Source organism: Salarias fasciatus, chromosome 16, assembly GCF_902148845.1.
Source record: "Salarias fasciatus chromosome 16, fSalaFa1.1, whole genome shotgun sequence".
NCBI classification, from domain to species: Eukaryota; Metazoa; Chordata; class Actinopteri; order Blenniiformes; family Blenniidae; genus Salarias; species Salarias fasciatus.
The window spans coordinates 33,898,934-33,918,420 of NC_043760.1; the positions used below are offsets into that span (position 1 = coordinate 33,898,934).

Here is a 19,487-nt window from a genome sequence, read left to right on the forward strand (position 1 = left end):
ACGGCATTCCAACCCGGTCGATCAACCCTGCAACCGACCCGGGTTTTAATCGGCTCGGCTTTTAGCGGGAAAGCCAGACTCGGATTGACGATGTGGACGCGGCGCGGCTACGTTAGCACGCTTGTTGTTTCTGGACACAGCGTGAGATTTCCTTCAAGATGACCCAGCGTTGGCAAGATAGTGAGACCAGAGAGCTTCTTCTGATCTGTGGGGAAGAGGAGATTCGTCTACAGGGACGGTGGCTGTGTCCGAATGTCCACACCATGTCCAAACTCCTCAATCACTACATAATGGACTTTATAGTGCCTACCAAATGCGTCTTCACTCTGTAGTGTCCTATAGAGGACATAATGTGGCCATTCGGACAAAGCCTGTGTTCTGCTGGATTGTTTACTTTTGCTTTGCTCCGTGGCGCTGATGATGTCATCAACGTGGGACACCATCAGCGCGGGAAAACTCAGCCACGCAGCTCGTCTGCAGGAGATGAGACCCAGGTCTGTATATCTTGGTCACTTGGCAGTTTGTTGACTCTGCTGCGTTGATCACCAGCAGTTTAAAGTTGGCATCAAAACTTCGCCTGTCGTTTGCTCACTTGTCTAGTGTTCGAGCCCCTTCATTCCAGATGGTCACGTTCCTCCATTTTTCATCATAGACTGAATTATTAATGTTCATGAAGTTGAATAGAACTTGAATTTGATGGTTACAAAGTTAATTACATCATTAATGCAGTTATTGAACCTTTCAGCGTACTTAATTGTCGCTTATGTTGATAAAGAGAATATATTTTTTATTTAATTCTGCAGTGTTTTTTTTATTTTAAAGGAGAACTATGCAAGATTTACTTTAGCGCTCCCCCTACTGGCGGAGCAATTCATCTGGAATGAATTTTAGATCGTCAAGTCCATCTCATGAAAAATTGGAGCAAAAACAAAAGTGTTGCGTTTATATTTTTGTTGAGTGTGTATCTATAGACATGCAGTGTCTGCAGACACTGTGCTGATTGGCTGTTCGCTCTGCCGGCTCTGAGTGTGACCAATCAGATGGCGCTGTGGGCGGGACGATGCTGGAGGCAGAGCAGCGACTCTGAGACACAGCTGAATCCGAGTTAAAATAATCCCGTTTCATATTGATCTCTTATCGGAATAATAAAGGCCGATGCAGATGTGCGTCAACATGGTGAATATCGGTCAATCCCTAAAGAATACAAATAAAAACATTTACAGCGAAAAGCACTTTAATCAAGGTTACAAAAAATCATCCTGGGAAACATGAACACCGATAAAGTCCCGTTCTGTTAAATCTCACAAATCACTGAACTAAGAAGTGGCCGCTCATCACTTTGAATCGTTCATAACATAAAAAAAGAGAGGAGTATATACATTCCCAGGAAATGAAGGTTTGGCTCATCATTCAGATACATTCTCAGATGATCACAGTAAGGACAACCAGACTCATGCTATCAAGAGTGAGACAACCGGAAGGACAAGATCCGAGACACAGGGCGTTTTCTTATTTCACTTCCACCGAGGCTGCAGACCAGAGGACGCTGCTGTGGCCGATCCTCGGTGAGACAGCAGCTGCTGCAGACGAGAAGACCGTGAAGCTGCTCCCTGCACTCAGAGGAACCGTCTGCTGCATAGATTAGTACTGGGAGTGATGGAGAAAGTCGTCAGGGATCAGTGAAGCTGCAAAAGACGTGAAGGGGCAGTAAATGTAGATTTCAAACTAATATTCCAACACATGGAGCCGCAGGCTGAGGCAGGGACCTGGCTTCCAGGCTCACTCTGGGAAATCCGTTTCAGACCAGACACGGAAGATCAAACCTCCAGAAGTGAAGAGCGTCCAGTTTTGCCTCTTCTGCCAGTGCCGGCGGAGCGCTGCAGACCCCTGCCGTCACCCTCCTCCAGCAGCCTGAACCCTGACCACTCTCCTCACTCGCTCCCTCGCCAACATAGAGACCAGAGAACCCAGCCGCTCCAGGAACATCTGCAGAACATCTGCAGAGCAAACCGGACTCACTGTCACATGTGAGAGAAGTCACAGATGGGTTTTCAGTAGAAAGAAGACAGAAGGACTGGAGTTAACGTCTAAACTGTTGGACGTGCTCAGAACGTGGAGCAGAAGTGAGGCTACTGTGAGAAAACAGACGTCTGAAGGCCGACGGGCAGAGATCAGCAGCCGCTCGGTTCAGCGTTCTGCTGTGAGAGAACAGGAGAGTTTGGAGATTTATCTTCCTGCTGGAATAATCTCAGCCTTCTTGATGGTCATCAACTTTCAGGAAATCAGTCTGAATTGTCCGATGGCTGGCTGAAGGCCGTTTGGCCCCGCCCCCCCAGAACAGGACATTTCACAGGATGAAGCCACAAAATCAGACAACGTGAACCTCTCTGGTCCTGGAAGCGTCAGAACTCGGAGCGTGCTCATGTCTTTATTCTGCTCTACAGACAGGTGCCTGTGACTTCTGTGCACATTCCTCGTTCGAATGCAGCGAATGAAGCAGCTGAAGAACAGAGTGGGAGCAGAGGAAGAGAGTCGGAACGCTGAGCGTTCAGGCCCAGGCCGGCAGGAATGCTTGATGGAAGTGTCGTGGTGAGCGGAGCCCCACAGGAGGCGCTGGTGAGGCGGAAAGCTGATGAATGGACCATTCACTTCACTTCTGCTGCATCTGATGCCAGGTGTGCATCACTGTTAAAGAACTGCAAACTGATTTAATACTATCAGCTGCTGATCATCCTGGGACTTCCTGTACAGTCCAGTTTTTATCTTTGGCTTTGTTTACTGTCAACAACTAGAACAATCTGCCAAACAAAGCCTCCCAGATCAAGTCCAATGAGTTTTTCAAGAAGAGATTTTAACAGAGCGGAAGGAAAGCGCTCCTTCTGTTTTGGTTGGAGGGAACTCGGCGCTCTCCGGAACACGTGTCCTCCTGCGTTTCAGACGCACCAGGAAACACGAGGCTTTTTGACCGAGGCATCTGATGTAACGCCACACGGCTCCGAACGCCGCCGCCGGAGTGAGAGCAGCAGGTCAGCTCCAGACGAAGATCCGCCTCAGACCCACAACAGGACCGGCTGCAGAGCGGCGCTCCAGCTGCTCAGCAGTACACAACATTTTATTGGTTATTTTTGGAGTTTGGAGCAAATCTTAAGTGAAAACTGAACCTTTCCTGTCATTTCCTGCTGAGGTCTCATATCTACACTCAGACCAGAAGGGGGACATCTTGAAGGCAGTCTGCTGGGTCCAGCGGAGCGGCTCTGGTCGACCCGGCGCTCTGTTCGTCTCTCAGAACGCCGAGGCGGCTCCCGGCTTCTGCCTCCCGGTTTGGACAGGATGAAGCGGTGTGTCCAGCAGAAAACACCGGCGTCACTCGGTGCTTCGTATTTTGGGACGTTTGAGGAATCAGATCTTAGAGTGAGGCAGAACCCAGATCCCTGAACAGTCAGTGGAAAGGAGGAAGGAGGGCTCGCTCTCCTGCTCTGGTCTTCAGTCAGACAGCTGGCGGAGTCCCCTGAGCTCAGACCAAACGGGAACATGACCACTCCCACGGCGAGGGACCGCCGCCACGGCCCGGCGCCGCCACGGCCCGGCGCCATCACGGCCCGGCGCCGTCACAGGCCGGACGCCTCGGCGGGCTGGTACCGTCCGTTCACCTGTGGAGGAGGCAGGGAGGTCAGCAGGGCCGCAGGAGCAACGAAGCATCTTCACACACACACACACACACACACACACACACACGCACACACACACACAGTTGGGTGGGCCCTGCACGATGGCGCTTTCCTGAGCGGCTCTGCCACTTTGAGCCTGGGAGCCACAGTGGCGCTAAGACGACGTCCACGATCAGAATCATCAGTGCCCCAAGTTACTGTTGCTAAAGCCACGCCCCCAAGTTACTGTTGCTAAAGCCCCGCCCCCAAGTTACTGTTGCTAAAGCCACGCCCACTGAGTTACTGTTGCTAAAGCCACGCCCACTGAGTTACTGTTGCTAAAGCCACGCCCCCAAGTTACTGTTGCTAAAGCCACGCCCACTGAGTTACTGTTGCTAAAGCCACGCCCCCAAGTTACTGTTGCTAAAGCCACGCCCACTGAGTTACTGTTGCTAAAGCCACGCCCCCAAGTTACTGTTGCTAAAGCCACGCCCACTGAGTTACTGTTGCTAAAGCCCCGCCCCCCTAAGTAGCGGTTAGCCCAACAGGCTTGTTGAAGCCGGCAGCCAGGAGGAGAACACCAGAGCAACATCCTCCATGGAGGCACAGGGAGAGCAAAGTGAGAGAACCGCTCTCTCAGATTAGAGCTGCTCTCTCAGATTAGAGCTGCTCTCTCAGATTAGAGCCGCTCTCTCAGATTAGAGCCGCTCTCTCAGATTAGAGCCGCTCTCTCAGATTAGAGCTGCTCTCTCAGATTAGAGCCGCTCTCTCAGATTAGAGCTGCTCTCTCAGATTAGAGCTGCTCTCTCAGATTAGAACCGCTCTCTCAGATTAGAGCTGCTCTCTCAGATTAGAGCTGCTCTCTCAGATTAGAGCTGCTCTCTCAGATTAGAACCGCTCTCTCAGATTAGAGCTGCTCTCTCAGATTAGAGCTGCTCTCTCAGATTAGAGCTGCTCTCTCAGATTAGAGCTGCTCTCTCAGATTAGAGCCGCTCTCTCAGATTAGAGCCGCTCTCTCAGATTAGAGCTGCTCTCTCAGATTAGAGCCGCTCTCTCAGATTAGAGCTGCTCTCTCAGATTAGAGCTGCTCTCTCAGATTAGAACCGCTCTCTCAGATTAGAGCTGCTCTCTCAGATTAGAACCGCTCTCTCAGATTAGAGCTGCTCTCTCAGATTAGAGCCGCTCTCTCAGATTAGAGCTGCTCTCTCAGATTAGAGCCGCTCTCTCAGATTAGAGCTGCTCTCTCAGATTAGAGCCGCTCTCTCAGATTAGAGCTGCTCTCTCAGATTAGAGCTGCTCTCTCAGATTAGAGCTGCTCTCTCAGATTAGAGCTGCTCTCTATATTCGTCCCAGCAGCAGCAGAAGCTTTTTTCTGATAGACTGACGTGTTCAGTCACAGCCGCTGAATAAGATGAGATATTTTCTTGGACCATAAAAGTTAGAAGAACCTGTTCTGGTCCATTTCGTTTGTAGAGTTTGTCATCCGGGTGTAAACAGTCATCATTTTGAAAATGCAGTTGAGTAAAGGCCAAATCTGTCTGAACCAAACACGACGTGCTTTGAGTCATAAGGTCGTCTAGTGAAGTCTAAATCCGTCTCAGTGGACTAACCCGGTGCTGTTTACAAGCTGAATGACCTTCATGGTCACCTGACTCGGTGGCCCACTGACCCCCTGCTGGACCCCCTGCTGGGCCCGGGCCCCCTGCTGGTCTGGTGGATTTGCAGCTCTTTGGTTCCTGCTGGGTTCAGATCTGAACTGAACTGGATCACGGGACGTCTCCAGTTCACCAGGAGGAGGTTTCAGGTCCACTGGTGTTTGACAGGCGAACACCGGAGTACAGAGAACTGTTCACACACTCCTCACTGACTGGCCGGAGGGTTCAGGGTCATTAAACTAATGACGAAATAAAGGTTGGAGGAGTCCTCAGGGTTCCTCCTGCAGATCAGCCGGTCTGGCCTGGTCTGGCCTGGTCTGGCCTGGTCTGGCCTGGTCTGGCCTGGTCTGTGATCCTGCTGAAGCTGCACCAACAAAACCCCAACAAGCCAGTTTGAATCACACGAAACCTGAAGAGAGTCCCAGTGACTGCCGGAGGATCCTCTTCACCCAGGGCCAGGCTGCCAGGAGGACCAGGTTCATGCGGGGACTCGTAGCGGATAAGAAACAAAAGCAGAAAGGAAGCGGCGCTGCTCTGACTCCAACCAAACAGCTGCTGAACAGCTGCAGTGACCGACGTCCTGAACTCCACCTCCTCCACCAGGCTGTGTGCCCAAACCGCCGGCCGCCCTGCTGGAAGGGCCGGGCCAGGCAAGTCCAGTCCGGTCCATGTCAGTCCAGTCCGGTCCGGTCCGGTCCGGTCCAGGTCAGTCCAGTCCGGTTCGGTCCGGTCCAGGTCAGTCCAGTCCGGTTCGGTTCGGTCCGGTCCGGTCCGGTCCGGTCCAGGTCAGTCCAGTCCGGTCCGGTCCAGGTCAGTCCAGTCCGGTCCGGTCCGGTCCGGTCCAGGTCAGTCCAGTCCGGTCCGGTCCGGTCCAGGTCAGTCCAGTCCGGTCCGGTCCGGTCCAGGTCAGTCCAGTCCGATTCGGTTCGGTCCAGTCGCACCTGACAGCTGGGCTTCATGCAAACTGCGGAGCCGGAACACTACATCAACAAGTCATGAACCCAGCCTTCATCCTCTTCCTCTGAGCAGGAGCACCGAGCTTCTCCGAGAACAGAGCAGCGATGAAGCCCAAAACCTCCAAAACACCAACCAGACCAGCTGGCCTGCTTCAGCTGCTTTAACACACAAATATACAGAAACTCACTACATTTTAGATTCAACCGCTATACAAGAAACTCCAACGCCATGCCAGGCCAGGCCAGGCCAGGCCAGGCCAGGCCAGGCCAGGCCAGGCCAGGCCAGGCCAGGCCAGGCCAGACCAGGCCAGACCAGACCAGGCCAGACCAGACCAGGCCAGACCAGACCAGGCCAGACCAGACCAGATAACTCATCACCAGCAATTTAAAGTAGCCAGTCTCCTGATGGTCTAAACCAGCTCCTGTTCCCTGTTAGTGGAGAACCATCCACCGCCTGGTGAATTCTGCTTCACAGTGACAGGAAGAGCCAAGGATCAACAAGCGGCGCCGCTATGAACGCTTGGCCGCCACGAGCCGGTTCTCCCTGTGGGAAATGTTCTGACTCCTCCTGCTGAAAACCCTCAAAGTCATTTCTTCACACAGCCTCCAGACCACGACCAGTGTGAAGCACTGAGGTTGCCTCAGGAGCTTGATGAAGTGTTCCTAGACTGTGGCGGGTCGGGGTCGGTCGGGGTCGGTCGGGGTCGGTCGGGGTCAGTCGGGGTCGGTCGGGGCCAAACACAACACACATCAGTTCTTCTGATGCCTCCCAACACAAGCCTGCTGTCGGTTCGATCCCCTTTCCTCTGACCCTGCAGAGCAGAGCGAGTCACGCTGACCCCAGGGAGAGCAGTGTCTCCATGGGTCAGAGAGCTCTCACCAATCAGAGCAACGGACCCGCTGCCGGCCAACCGCCATATTATACATCCCAACTGAAAGGTCTGACAGGTGTGGACGCCCGGCCGGCCGGGGGGTTGAACCCTCATGTTTCATTAGACTGCAGAAGGTCAGGAAGGTCAGGAAGCCTGGCAAACAGGAGAGGATCCTTGTTGGGACCGGGCCCCCCGCTGGGCCCGGGCCCCCCACTGACCCCCCACTGAGCGTACCCTGAGGGGGCGAGAGGCGGCTCACCCGGGAGTCGTACTCCAGGACGAAGGGAGGGATGTCGATCTGCTCGGGCCGGATGCAGGTGAAGAGCTGCTGCAGGCCGTCCAGGTAGCGCACCTTGTCCTTCAGCCCCGACACGCTGAAGGTGGTGAAGAACCAGGTGGAGACCTGGAAGAGCGTCAGCTGATCAGGCCAGGTCCGGACGCAGCGCAAACAGCAGAACCAGGAGACTTCCAGCTCTACGGTGAAGCAGGGAGCTTCACAGGATTCAGACGCCCAGTGAGCAAGGCTCCCTGTCCCCGGACGGGGGGTTCTGTCGTGAGGTCTCTCACTCCCAGGAGATGTAAAGCGCTGTAATGTTTTGCTTCATGTAACGCTGGGGAAGGGTTGTGTCGTGTTGTATTCCGTTAAAGACACATCGTCTCACTTGTGTAGTGAAGAAAACCAGAAATAACAACGCCAGCGTCTTACCTTGGAGCGAAATGACGGATGAACAAAATAGAAGGCTTTCAGGTTCTTTTTAAACCTGAAACACAAAAGAAAAACAGTTTACAGACCGAGTGGTTAAGACTCATAACAAGATAAACCAGCACAGAGCGGCGGAGCTGTTTCTGCCAGGCGTGGAGGGAGAAGGGATCGGACACGGCGCCGCCGCAGGACGCCAGTTGAGTTTACAGTTTTAGAATCACTTGACAAACCTTGCAAAGCTACAATTCCAGTTTTCTTTAAAGCAATATGACCAGCAGGTAATCCTGGAATTGGCAGCCTTTACGAAAGTCAATATTCACTTTGATTCCAGAATCAATTATGAATCCCACCCCGTCCCCCTGCTCTTCACAGAAGGAATGCTGTTGCTGTATAAACCAACATCCTGTTATCAAAAGTTGTGCCGCCTCAGTCTGTTAAACTGACTACTGATGTCTCTGCTCTAGCTGACAATTTAGTGTGATCCCTGTGTCTCCCTGTGCATCTGTTATAATTGTATGTCATTGTTTTGTACAGCACTTTGGGCAGTGGAAACTGTATTTTAAATGTGCTTTAGAAATAAACTTGACCTTGACCTTTTGGAGACTTGCTGTTTTATGGGGTCAAATGAATCAGTTAAATACCATCTGGTGGAAAACTCAGTTCTAATGATATCTGGTATTAACAGTTAAACCAAAAACCATCACAAACCAGAACCTGAAGGGTGAACTCACAGGACTAAAAGCCCTCACTCTCATTAAGCAGAGGTCAGTTTCTCATACCGTTTCTAACCACAGAGGAAGCAGTGGACTGCAGGACGGAGACGGTCCTCTCCATCAGCTCCGAGTGAAGCACAGCAGAGCAGCACTGCCCGGCCCGCAACACCCCCCACGGGGAGCCGCAGGCGCTCACCCTCCTTCCCAAATGAGGCGACGCAGAGCAGCCGTCCAGAGGTCACCAGAGGTCACCAGAGGTCACCAGAGGTCACCAGGGAAAAGCCTGTGCAGTCTGACTCCTGAGGTGCTGAGGTTTTACCCTGTTTGCTGGAGAACCGGGACCTCCAACCCCGACCCCCCCTCCATGACCTCTGTAGGACCGCAGGGTGAATTCATGCCTCCAGACAAAGTGGAGCTGCACTTCTCTGCATCCCGATGCCATTACAGGCCGTCGCTGCTGATTTCATCCCCGCAGACACTGGATGTTCCAATCCAAAAGGTCAAAGCACCAACACAACCCACTGTCTGGAGCCACGCTGCTGCTCGCCAAGCAAGGGCGACCAGAGACCCCACCGTCACAGTGCAACGAGACCAGGGGTTTGGGAGGGCCCACAGTGCCCAGCGAAAACATGCAAACCACAAAGATGGAGCTGGAGCGTTGTCAAAAAGGTCGACTTTGGGAGCAGTTTTCTAAAGTTAGAGCCATATGAAATCCGTGTTAACGGAATAGCCGACGGAATCGCGGAAATGACCAATAAAAACAGAATTGGAATAAAACACGGAATATTGTGGAATTGGCCCTAATCTGGCCTGAAATTCAGTTTTCAGGAGAAAATGGAACCTTATAGTGGAAAGCTAACATGCCGGGGGGACCGGCCGAGCTGCTGCAACGTGCACGTCACTTCCACAATGCCCCTAACATGCTAATGCTAATGCTAACACTACAACAACACCATGTCCAAGCGAGCTGCTCCCTCCCCTCTCACACACTCTAAAAAGTTAGGAAACTCCACACTAAGCGCTAAACACAGAGCAGAACAGGACGCGGACTGTGATGCCTCGGGGGAAAAGCTTTTTTGTGCTGTCAACGTCCCGTGGACTGGACTCGCAAAGACGCACGCGACGGTGGAGTGTTTATTATTTACAGTATTATTTATTATTTCTCTTTAAATTTAATTGAAAAGTATTTCTTTGTTGCAGCACTTTAAACATTAAATGGACTGTTATATCCGATTAAATTGTGGACATTTATTCATTTCCACTTACCAGACACATTTTTATGGTAAAAATGAGCACAAAAAGCAAAATACCAAATTCAGAAATATTAAAACGGAAAAAACTGAATTTGGGAATAAAATAAAATGGAATTGGGAAAAAAATAAAACGGATTTACTATACCTCTACTGAAGTTGTGCTTTTCACTGGCTCCGAGAACCGCCGTCTGTAAATGGGCAGAGTGACTGCAGACTATGTCCACAGTGCACATGGTCACGTAAAACCATGGATGTTGTTCAGAGTTGGCGGACAGATGTCGTACAGTACACAGAGACGGCGGTCTGTTCTCCTACAAGTCGGTCCGATCTCGTTTCCATCTGGCATCGCCACCGACACCGGGCGGACTGATCGCAGACTGTTCACACATAACTCCGTCCCAGCCAGACCGCCACAGTCCACAGCACAAATTAAGCATGTTTCAGTTGTGAATGGTTTGACAGTCTCAGAACACGTCTATGTATTCAGTCCCCAGCACTGCCACAACTCCGACAACATGCGCCCGTGATGCCACATCGGTGCACAACAGAAGTCTTCACCATTTATTCTTTTCCTTTTCAATGAGAAAATGCTTTTGCTAGAACTCTGTATCATGGCGGACTGCAGTACGAGGCGATCCACGGACCTTGGTGGACTCAGGATATTAGAGGTGTGCTAAAGTGTCTTTGACTTCCTGTTAAATTCAGGTCAACTTAAATCTGTACACAATGGCACTTCAAGATACAAAGGAAAAACCTAACCGTTCCACATGAGCAAGACAGAGACCTGCAGAACCAGGATCAGGCGAGAAGTTCTGATATTCTGGCTGGAGTTAGGAGACAGATGGGGAGAAAAGCGGGACAGAAATACAGAGAGGGGGGAGAGATTCAGATCCTGGTTGGGCAAGGCGGTAGAGACCCTGATTAAGGTACAGAGTGGAGATTCAGGCCCTGGTTGGGGCAGAGGGTAGTGATTTGGACCCTGGTTGTTGTGCCGAATTATGCCTGCCTGCCGAGATCTGCATCCCCTGCTTAACAGCAGTTAAGGGGGGGGGGGGGGGGGGGGGGGGGGGGGGGGGGGGGGGGGCGGGTGTGTGTGTGTGTGTGTGTGTGTGTGTGCATCATTCGGCGGGACACATTTTGTCTGTGCCGAGATTTGCATCTCCTGGTTTTCTGCGGCCAAATAAGTTCCACGTTTATATAATTCACATGGGTTGGTAAACGTGAAACTTATTTGCCCCCGCTCAAAAAAAAAACACAAAAAACAAAAAAAACAGGACACGCAAATCTTGGCAGAGACGTAGTGTGTCCTGCCGAACAGTGCCTCCCCCTCTTCATTAAAGTTATGGACATTTTTAGATCAGACGATACAAAACACGTTACAGATGCAGGTCTTTTAATCAAACCACGTGAATTATATAAACGTGGAATAAACTACCCTGTCTTTACGGTAAATAAATGAGCTTCGGACATATTTTTCGGCATTACATTTTGAATTTCGAATCTGAACTTGAATGAAATGCTTCTACAGACTGTACTGCGAAGAAATCCAAGCTTTCATACAGCATCTTTTCATTGTCAAAAAGTACTTTGCCGTAGAAAACAGTTTGGCGTCTCATAGTTTCCGTTTTAGTGGAGCGGACGTGCTCCCGCGACAGGGGATGCACAGCTCGGCAGGCAGGCATAACACGGCACAACAGGGGGAGGGATGTGGACCCTGGTTCCGGTAGGCGGGGAGGGATTTGGACCCTGGTTGGGGGAGGGGGTAGGGATTTGGACTAGGGCTGTCGCAGTAAACCGGTATTGATGACAATCGTGGTATTAAAAAATGAAATTTCAATATCGTGTTCAAAATGCGCACATGATAATATCGTAAAGAGGATCTAGAGCCACTTGAAACGTGTTGAAGTGTATTTTCAAAATCCGCTCCTGTTCTTCCGCCCTGCTTCGTCTCCCCCCTGCAGCCCCCCCCCCATATAAACACAGCAGAGCAGCGGTAGCCGCACGGCTCCTAGCTAGCTAGCTCCCAGTTAGCGAGCGTCACGAGTGAACTAAACATGTCGGCGGTGGCCGACAGCGACAGCGAGATGCTCTATCCTAACCCGAAAAAAGTGTGTTTAGCAGCACTGACTGCACGCTGAAGCTAGCCGGGTAGCAGTGGGGCCCCATTAGGGAGGTTCCAGACGTGTCATTGTAATGTGTCCGGGGGGTTTCAAGTTGTGTCGCTGATATCCGCCGTCTTCTCCGCCGGCCCCCTTCTAGCAACTAACCGGTGAGTACTCGGAAAAGGGCCCCATGCGGGGGATTTTCAACACGTCGTTGCAGCGTCTAGTGTTGCGCCTTAAATCTGTCATTGAAATTGACTGATGTCAGCCGTCCCTCGGGGCCCCCTTCAGCTCGGGGCCCTAGCCAGTAGCGGCGCCTCTGGCTGGAGAGAAGCAGCTGCTGCTCATTCTGCCTCCGATTTAAACAAACAAACAAACAAAATCCTCGGCAGTGTGGTGGTGGGACAGGATTTCACCCCAACAGGGCCCGAGGGTTTTCAGAACCCACCAACCCTACGTAGATTACTCTGCTGTGGATCCTCTGTTCATCAGTTCATCTGATTTTAATTAGTGGAGTGTAACTCCACTTTCAGTATGCAGTTGTACAGTTACTGTTCTCATATTGTTTCAACACCTCATTTGACAGGTATTCTGAATGTAATTCATCTGGGAAAAGAGAGAAAACAAACAAAAATAAAATTAAAGATGAATCTGAATGTTTGTGCCATTATTAGTTAAATTTTTGCTGATATCGTGATAATATCGTTATCGTGATATTTTTTGCCCACGATAATCGTGAAGAGAAAATTTGATATCATGACGGCCCTAATTTGGACCCTGGTTCCGGTAGGGGGTAGGGATTTGGACCCTGGTTGGGGGAGGGGGTGGGGATTTGGACCCTGGTTCCGGTAGGGGGTGGGGATTTGGACCCTGGTTGGGGTAGGGGGTGGGGATTTGGACCCTGGTTCCGGTAGGGGGGGGGGATTTGGACCCTGGTTCTGGTAGGGGGTGGGGATTTGGACCCTGGTTCCGGTAGGGGGTGGGGATTTGGACCCTGGTTGGGGTAGGGGGTGGGGATTTGGACCCTGGTTCCGGTAGGGGGTAGGGATTTGGACCCTGGTTGGGGTAGGGGGTGGGGATTTGGACCCTGGTTGGGGTAGGGGGTGGGGTTTTGGACCCTGGTTGGGGGAGGGGGTGGGGATTTGGACCCTGGTTGGGGTAGGGGGTGGGGATTTGGACCCTGGTTGGGGTAGGGGGTGGGGATTTGGACCCTGGTTGGGGTAGGGGGTGGGGATTTGGACCCTGGTTCCGGTAGGGGGTGGGGATTTGGACCCTGGTTCCAGTGGGGGAGTATTTACAGCAGAGTGGATGGCGGCCAGAGCACTGAGAGTGATGAATGCCTGTAAGTTCTGCTGAAAGCTCCTGAAACCTGAAACCAGTTTGACTTTTGTCACGATCACAGCTCCAGTCCCTCCACGTGAATCAGGACAGCGGGGCTGAACATCTGTGGCTATTCTCTGAATGAGTGAGCAGGGTTTTCCTCTTGTGACGAAAGGGGAAGTTCAACAAAGGTGTTTTCATTCAGTCTTGATGAACGGCGCTCGCTTTGGGTTTCCTGTGGAAACCATCCTAACTGTCAGTGACTCAAGCAGCAGATGATGTGGTGTTCTTCTGATGAATTTATGACGATGCAGAAACAGGACTGGAGCAGTTCAGGAAGATATGAAACTAAGAGAATAACGTGTTCTAGAGCCAGAGCAAACAGGACAGGGCTGACAGGGGCGTGATGACTGCTGGGAGTTTCCACGCCGACACAGGAAACCTGGGTTGCAGTTACTAGAAACCATGAGGTATTACAATCTGTGGTCTCTGAGGTGCTGTAGAGTAAAACTATCTCCATGACTTTACTGAGTTGAATCATAACAGTAAACCAAACATCCGTCCATCGTCTGCCTCTCAGTCTGAGAGCTGTTCTTCACACCATGAGGCTCCATCTCTCCAGCTGCCACGGCTCATGTTGTTCTCAAATTAAACTATTTTGAGCACAAAAATCTGACTTTTAAAAAGACTATAAAGTAATATTTCATGGAAATTAATAAGATAGAAAAGAAAAACGCATTCATAATAAAGCCTTTCCATGTGGTAACAGGATCTCTTTGAATTTCCTGTTGGGGAAATGTCAGAGCAGAAGAGGACAATAAAGCCTGGTTCCCACTGCAGCACAGCGAACCATCATGTAGCAGAGACAAACACCATGACAGCAAGTGGATTTTTGACTGCTTGCTCAGTTTTATCAGAGGAAAGAGCCTCTTGGGTAATCCTGCCAGTTCCAGTGGGAGGCGACCAGCCTCGTCCACCTCACTGGGATCATGAAGCTCCACTGGCGCCGAGACATCGGGTTGAGGAGGAGCCTCATTTCAGCCCAAAGGATCCGTGATCCAGGTCTTCGGCTTCGTCCACAGGAGACTGTGGGCATTTAGAGCAACTTTAAACCGGATGAGTCCATCATCTCAGGAGCTCTTGTCGAGGGACCAGATGCCATGGATTCAAACCTCAGCCACTTCAGTCTGCGCTTCAGACCGTAAACGTCCCTGTCTTTCCCAAACAGAGCAATCCCCACAGCTGGGACAAGAAGAGCAGGTTGAAGCGCAGCTTGGCTCATGGGAAAAAGCTCCACACATGAACCAAGCCACAAGCAACCTGTGTGTCGAGCCTCAGTCGGAATGTGAAGAGATACCAGAGGAAAACACAGCGTGGGCAGAAGTTAGATTCCTCTGTCTCAGCATCACTTTTCTGTATCTGCAGTTAAAGCAGAGAACAAACAGGAAGACCTTAAATGTGGTTTTTCATGAACTTGATGTTTCAGGTCCCAGATAGTTTTGGGCCCAGGGAGCTGAAGGAGCCCTGTCCAGAGAAAAGACACTCCCAGAGAAAACACCTGAAACGCTGAAGCATCGTAGCCGGTGTTTCCTGATTCCTGCGCTGAGACACTTCATCTGCATCACCAGTGTGTGTGTGTGTGTGTGTGTGTGTGTGTGTGTGTGTGTGTGTGTGTGTGTGTGTGCACACTGCGGTGGGTTGGACGTAGGGCTGTCACGATTAGGAATTTTAGGAGACAATTAATTGTCAGGAAAAAAAATTGCGATTGACGAATTTATTGGGGGTGCGTGCGTGTGTTGTTGTTGTTGGGGTGTGTGTCTGTGTGTGTGTGTGTGTTGGAATCTAGTGGGGCCGTATTCAGCCCGCCGGCTGCCAGTTGATGATCGCTGTAGTATTAGCATTAGCATGTTAGCGCTTTTGACCGGCACTGTTTTATGGCAAAATGAACACATGGCTTCCTCCACGTCACTGGGCTCCCTTAGTTGAGCTGAAAACTGAAATGCATCCACAGCGGTGCCCTGGTACGTGCCTTCGGAACCAGGACCTCCTCACCCTCCGTGTTATTAGCCTAGCCTCGCTAACCGTCCAGCCGAGACGAGAGGGAAACGGCAGGGAGAGTGAAGGCCTCAGTGCTCCCCCATTGCTGCGACGGCGTTCCTACGTTCCTCCTGGTGCCGTGAGCGTCGAGGGCTGTGATTGGTCCGCTTTCGCGTTGTTTATAGAATGAAGTAGAACTCACCCAGAATGCTTTTCTGATCTGAACAGAGCTTCAGGAGAACTTTAGATCCAAAACTGAGCGGCGCACATCCCTGTACTGTTAGCAGTGTTAGCACTGTTAGCATTGGGCTATGTGTATAGCCGCTCCTGAAACGGCTTTAATCGTCCAAAAGCTCATTAGTTTCACCAACATTTCCTCCTGGTCCCTCAGCCTCTCCTCCTCCACAGCCCGGGTCCAGATATGTCATATATGCAGATATATGTTCGGTCAGTGCAGTGTGTCTAGATATGTACATCTAGAGATCTATGTCTATAGATCTATGTCTAGGTAAAGCCAGAGCTACGGAAGCTGCATTGTTGTTGTGACTGCTAGCGGCTTGGCAGAGGAGGGTGTTCCCTTGACGCAGAAGCAGGATATGTTCAGCGGCGGCGTAGGGCTGCGCGGCGATGGGGGAGCATACCGAGGCCTTGAGGCTGCGACGCTGCACGCGGCTGCTGCTGCTGGCGCTCCACCATGACGTCAGATTCTGAGTTTTATGCAACTTTGTGGATAAAATAAATAATTCACGGTAATCGCGAACATGAAAAATATTTGCGAATATGTAAAAAAAACCGTGATTAACGATTATTGTAATAATTGTGACAGCCCTAGTTGGACGGGGCTCCCTTTAAATCCAGTGGAGCACGTTGTGTTGTAATTGTTATCAGAGATGTTTTCTGAATAGAGCTGATCACTGATTGGTTGATGAATCCCTGTATGGATGGATGCAGAGGAGGGAGAACCTCAGAGCGGGTCCCGGCTGGCTCAGGGCTCCTCCTCTCAAACTGATCAGACGGCAGGTAAAAGCTGGAAACACGTCTTTAGGACTGGGAGCAGCGTCACTGGCTGGAATCAAAGCTCGTGTTCAGCTCGCTGCAGCGTCGGCCCGTCTCATGTCGACCTCCACGACCCTGGACTCAACCATCAACACCACCACTTCTGGCTCGTTCCAGCTCGGTTTCCACGGTGCAGCCTGGGAGACGATACAGTCCTAACAGAGCTGTGCCGTCAGGATGCCGACTGGCGCCGAGGCCCGGCCAGGCCCGGCCAGGCCCGGCGCCGAGGCCCAGCCAGGCCCGGCGCCGAGGCCCGGCCAGGCCCGGCCAGGCCCGGCCAGGCCCGGCCAGGCCCGGCGCCGAGGCCCAGCCAGGCCCGGCGCCGAGGCCCGGCCAGGCCCGGCCAGGCCCGGCGCCGAGGCCCAGCCAGGCCCAGCGCCGGTTTGGCTCTCCCCGGCAGCGTGGTGGAGATTCTCTGATAGGAACCCTGAACACCTGAGGAACTCAACAAGACGCTGCAGCAGCCTTCTGCATAAAGGCCCTCTCTACTGTAAACCCAGATCACACACGTCTGGACGAGTGCAGGGTTAAAGGTCAGACGGTCCCTGAGCTGCTGTGAGGAGCAGCTGGTGCACACACCCTGAGGAGGTGTGCGTGGCGCCCTGCAGAGGGCGCCAGGCACTCACTTGGTGTCCACGATGTCATACAGGTTCTTCAGGAAGTCGGAGTCCAGGTGGTTGTGCTCTCCGGTCAGCGTGTGGAAGTAAACCATCACATACTCCTTCACCGTGATGGGATCCATCACATGGATGAAGTACAGCAGTGCCTACACACACACACACACACACACACACACACACACACACACACACACACACACACACACACACACACACACACACACACACACACTATTAGTTAGAATTTATTGGCAGTTTGTATTTTTTTCTTTAAGTCCGCTGTGTCTTTAAAAGAAACTTCCAGGATAATGTCATCACTCAGTCACTCATTCATTCCAAGAACAGTTTCCACAGTGAGGAGTGAAGACCATGAGTGCAGCAGAGCAGACTCACTGCTGCCACCCACTGGACAAAGGCAGAATTAACCCTAACACAGTGAAACCTTGAGATGTGTCCAGAGAGCCTGAAGAACACACACCTGCAGGCTGGGTGGACACAGAGTGAACAACAACCAATCAGCACTGCAACAACAGCCAAACAGCTTGACTCCATCACAGCACACACACACACACACACACACACAGATGAGCAGTACAGTTACACACATGGCAGCTGTACAGGCGTCTCCTCTGTCGTTACCTTCTCCACATCGATGAGCGTCACCGGGATGTTCCGTCCAACCACCACCATCACTGTCCTGCCGCACATATCCACACCTACACACACACACACACACACACACACACACAGTGAGGTACCAGAGAGCGGTAGCAGCTGATCACAGCTCGTTCGTCCCTCCGTTAGAAGCTGTAAACGAGGCCGTCTCTGCAGGACGTCCAGGTCCAGCTGAAATCTGTCCTCTGTCCTCCGCCCCGGAGGGGGAGCAGCACCCGCTCAGCTTTGAGGAATCCTTCTGAGCTCTGTGTCTCCTTCAATCTAGTTTTTCATGAAAATCCCCTGAAACACAGTCACGTGTGTGTGTATGTGCGCGATAGAAAAACCTGCACGACGTGCCTTGTGGGACCTTCTTCCGGTCCTAATGAGGGGAAACAGTGTTTTCTTGACCATGTTGTTGTTACTGAAAACAGTCAAAGGTCAAAAACATTTCTTTAGGGTTCGGCTGTGTGGTGGTCTGGGTCAGGGTCAGGGTCAGGGTCTGGGTCAGGGTTAGGGGCTGGACATGAATGGGAGTCAATGGACGGTCCCCACAAGGATAGAAATACAAGACCGTGTGTGTGTGTGTGTGTGTGTGTGTGTGTGTGTGTGTGTGTGTGTGTGTGTGTGTGTGTGTGAAGTGAAGCTGAGGATCCAGCTCACTGCAGATTAACCAAACACGCCCAGCAGGGCGTTCTGGTTCCCAGAGGCGACCTGCAGACCTCTGGCAGCCACATCTGTTCTCCGATCACAGAAAAGCCTTCTGTTGATCAGTATTCTGTTTAAATGTCTCCCTGAACATTTAAAATGTCCGTATTCTTCTCATTTCATGCTTTAACCTTATTTTAAACTTCATTTTAACTGTGATTCATTGCAGTGAAGTTTTTCTTTCTTCATGTTTGCCGTCCTTTCATTTGTTTGAAGCTCTGTTTCTCTGGATTCTTCCTCATGGTCTGACTGTGAAGCGCTTGGAGCAACACTGTGTTTCAAAGGCGTTAAATACATGAATTATATAATTTCATCAGAAAATCTGTGGCATTTTCCTACCCTGTGCTCTTGTCTGTATGACAGTGAAATAATCTAATAGTTTTAATTAATATAAACTTCTCCTGAACATTAAGATCCGTGCTGACATAAAGGTAGTTGACCTTTTAAGAAAACGTCACTGTTGAGTATAAAACCTTGTTAAACACACACGTCTGTCTGTGATAAGTGCTCTGTGTTGTAAGAAAACAATTTGGATGAATTTGAGTCATGAACATCTGTGATGTTTGATTCAGAGGATGAAAAGCCTGAGCCACGTTAATCTGACATCTCAGAAACACGTTCAAATCTAAACTGAAAGTCCACAGCCAGAACGCCGGACCTCAGTGCTGCTGACGGAGCAACGCTGCCTCCTACTGTCAACCGCGTGACATTACATCTCACAGCTCGACAGCTTCCAGAATGGCTTCATCTTCTTCACCTCCGGTTCACATTTCAGAGAATCAGGGACCATCAGTGACGTCTTGTTTTTCTCTTGGGGGGTTCAGAGACCAGAGGGAGGGGCAGGGACCCCCTACCCTCCAGACCGGGAGGAGAAGGCAGAAACCCCCCATCCCCCACCACAGCAGAACAGCGTGGGCCGTTGGATGACAGTAACACCCCTTTCCCACTGGCCAAAAACCCGTTTAACCCGCTGATACCCGGCTCCTCACGGCGGCGGGAAACGGTTTAACCGGCATTTCGACCCGGATCCATCGACACTGAGGGCCACCCGGGTTTTAATCGGCTTCAGTGTGAGAGAGCCAGACCCGGGTCGACGCGGTAATTTACATGATGATGTCGCTGTAGCGTGGCTACATTAGCGTGGCTATGTTAGCATGCTAGCTGTTTCTGGACACAGCGTGAGATTTCCTT

At 51.4% G+C, this 19,487-nt stretch overlaps 1 protein-coding gene across 2 annotated transcripts in view; it reads right to left on the bottom strand.

The window, feature by feature from the left end:
- Positions 1-1,222: 1,222 nt before the first annotated feature.
- The window catches only part of gdap2 (ganglioside induced differentiation associated protein 2), a 41,247-nt gene continuing 22,982 nt past the window's right edge, over positions 1,223-19,487 (bottom strand). The window contains exons 10-14 of one of the 2 annotated variants that reach the window (XM_030112393.1): positions 17,574-17,650; positions 16,941-17,080; positions 7,837-7,891; positions 7,390-7,533; positions 1,223-3,650 (exon numbers count right to left, since the gene is read on the bottom strand). In XM_030112393.1, the coding sequence (XP_029968253.1) occupies positions 3,609-3,650; positions 7,390-7,533; positions 7,837-7,891; positions 16,941-17,080; positions 17,574-17,650 (458 nt within the window). In that variant the 3' untranslated portion in view covers positions 1,223-3,608. The other variant, XM_030112394.1, reaches the window with a different exon arrangement.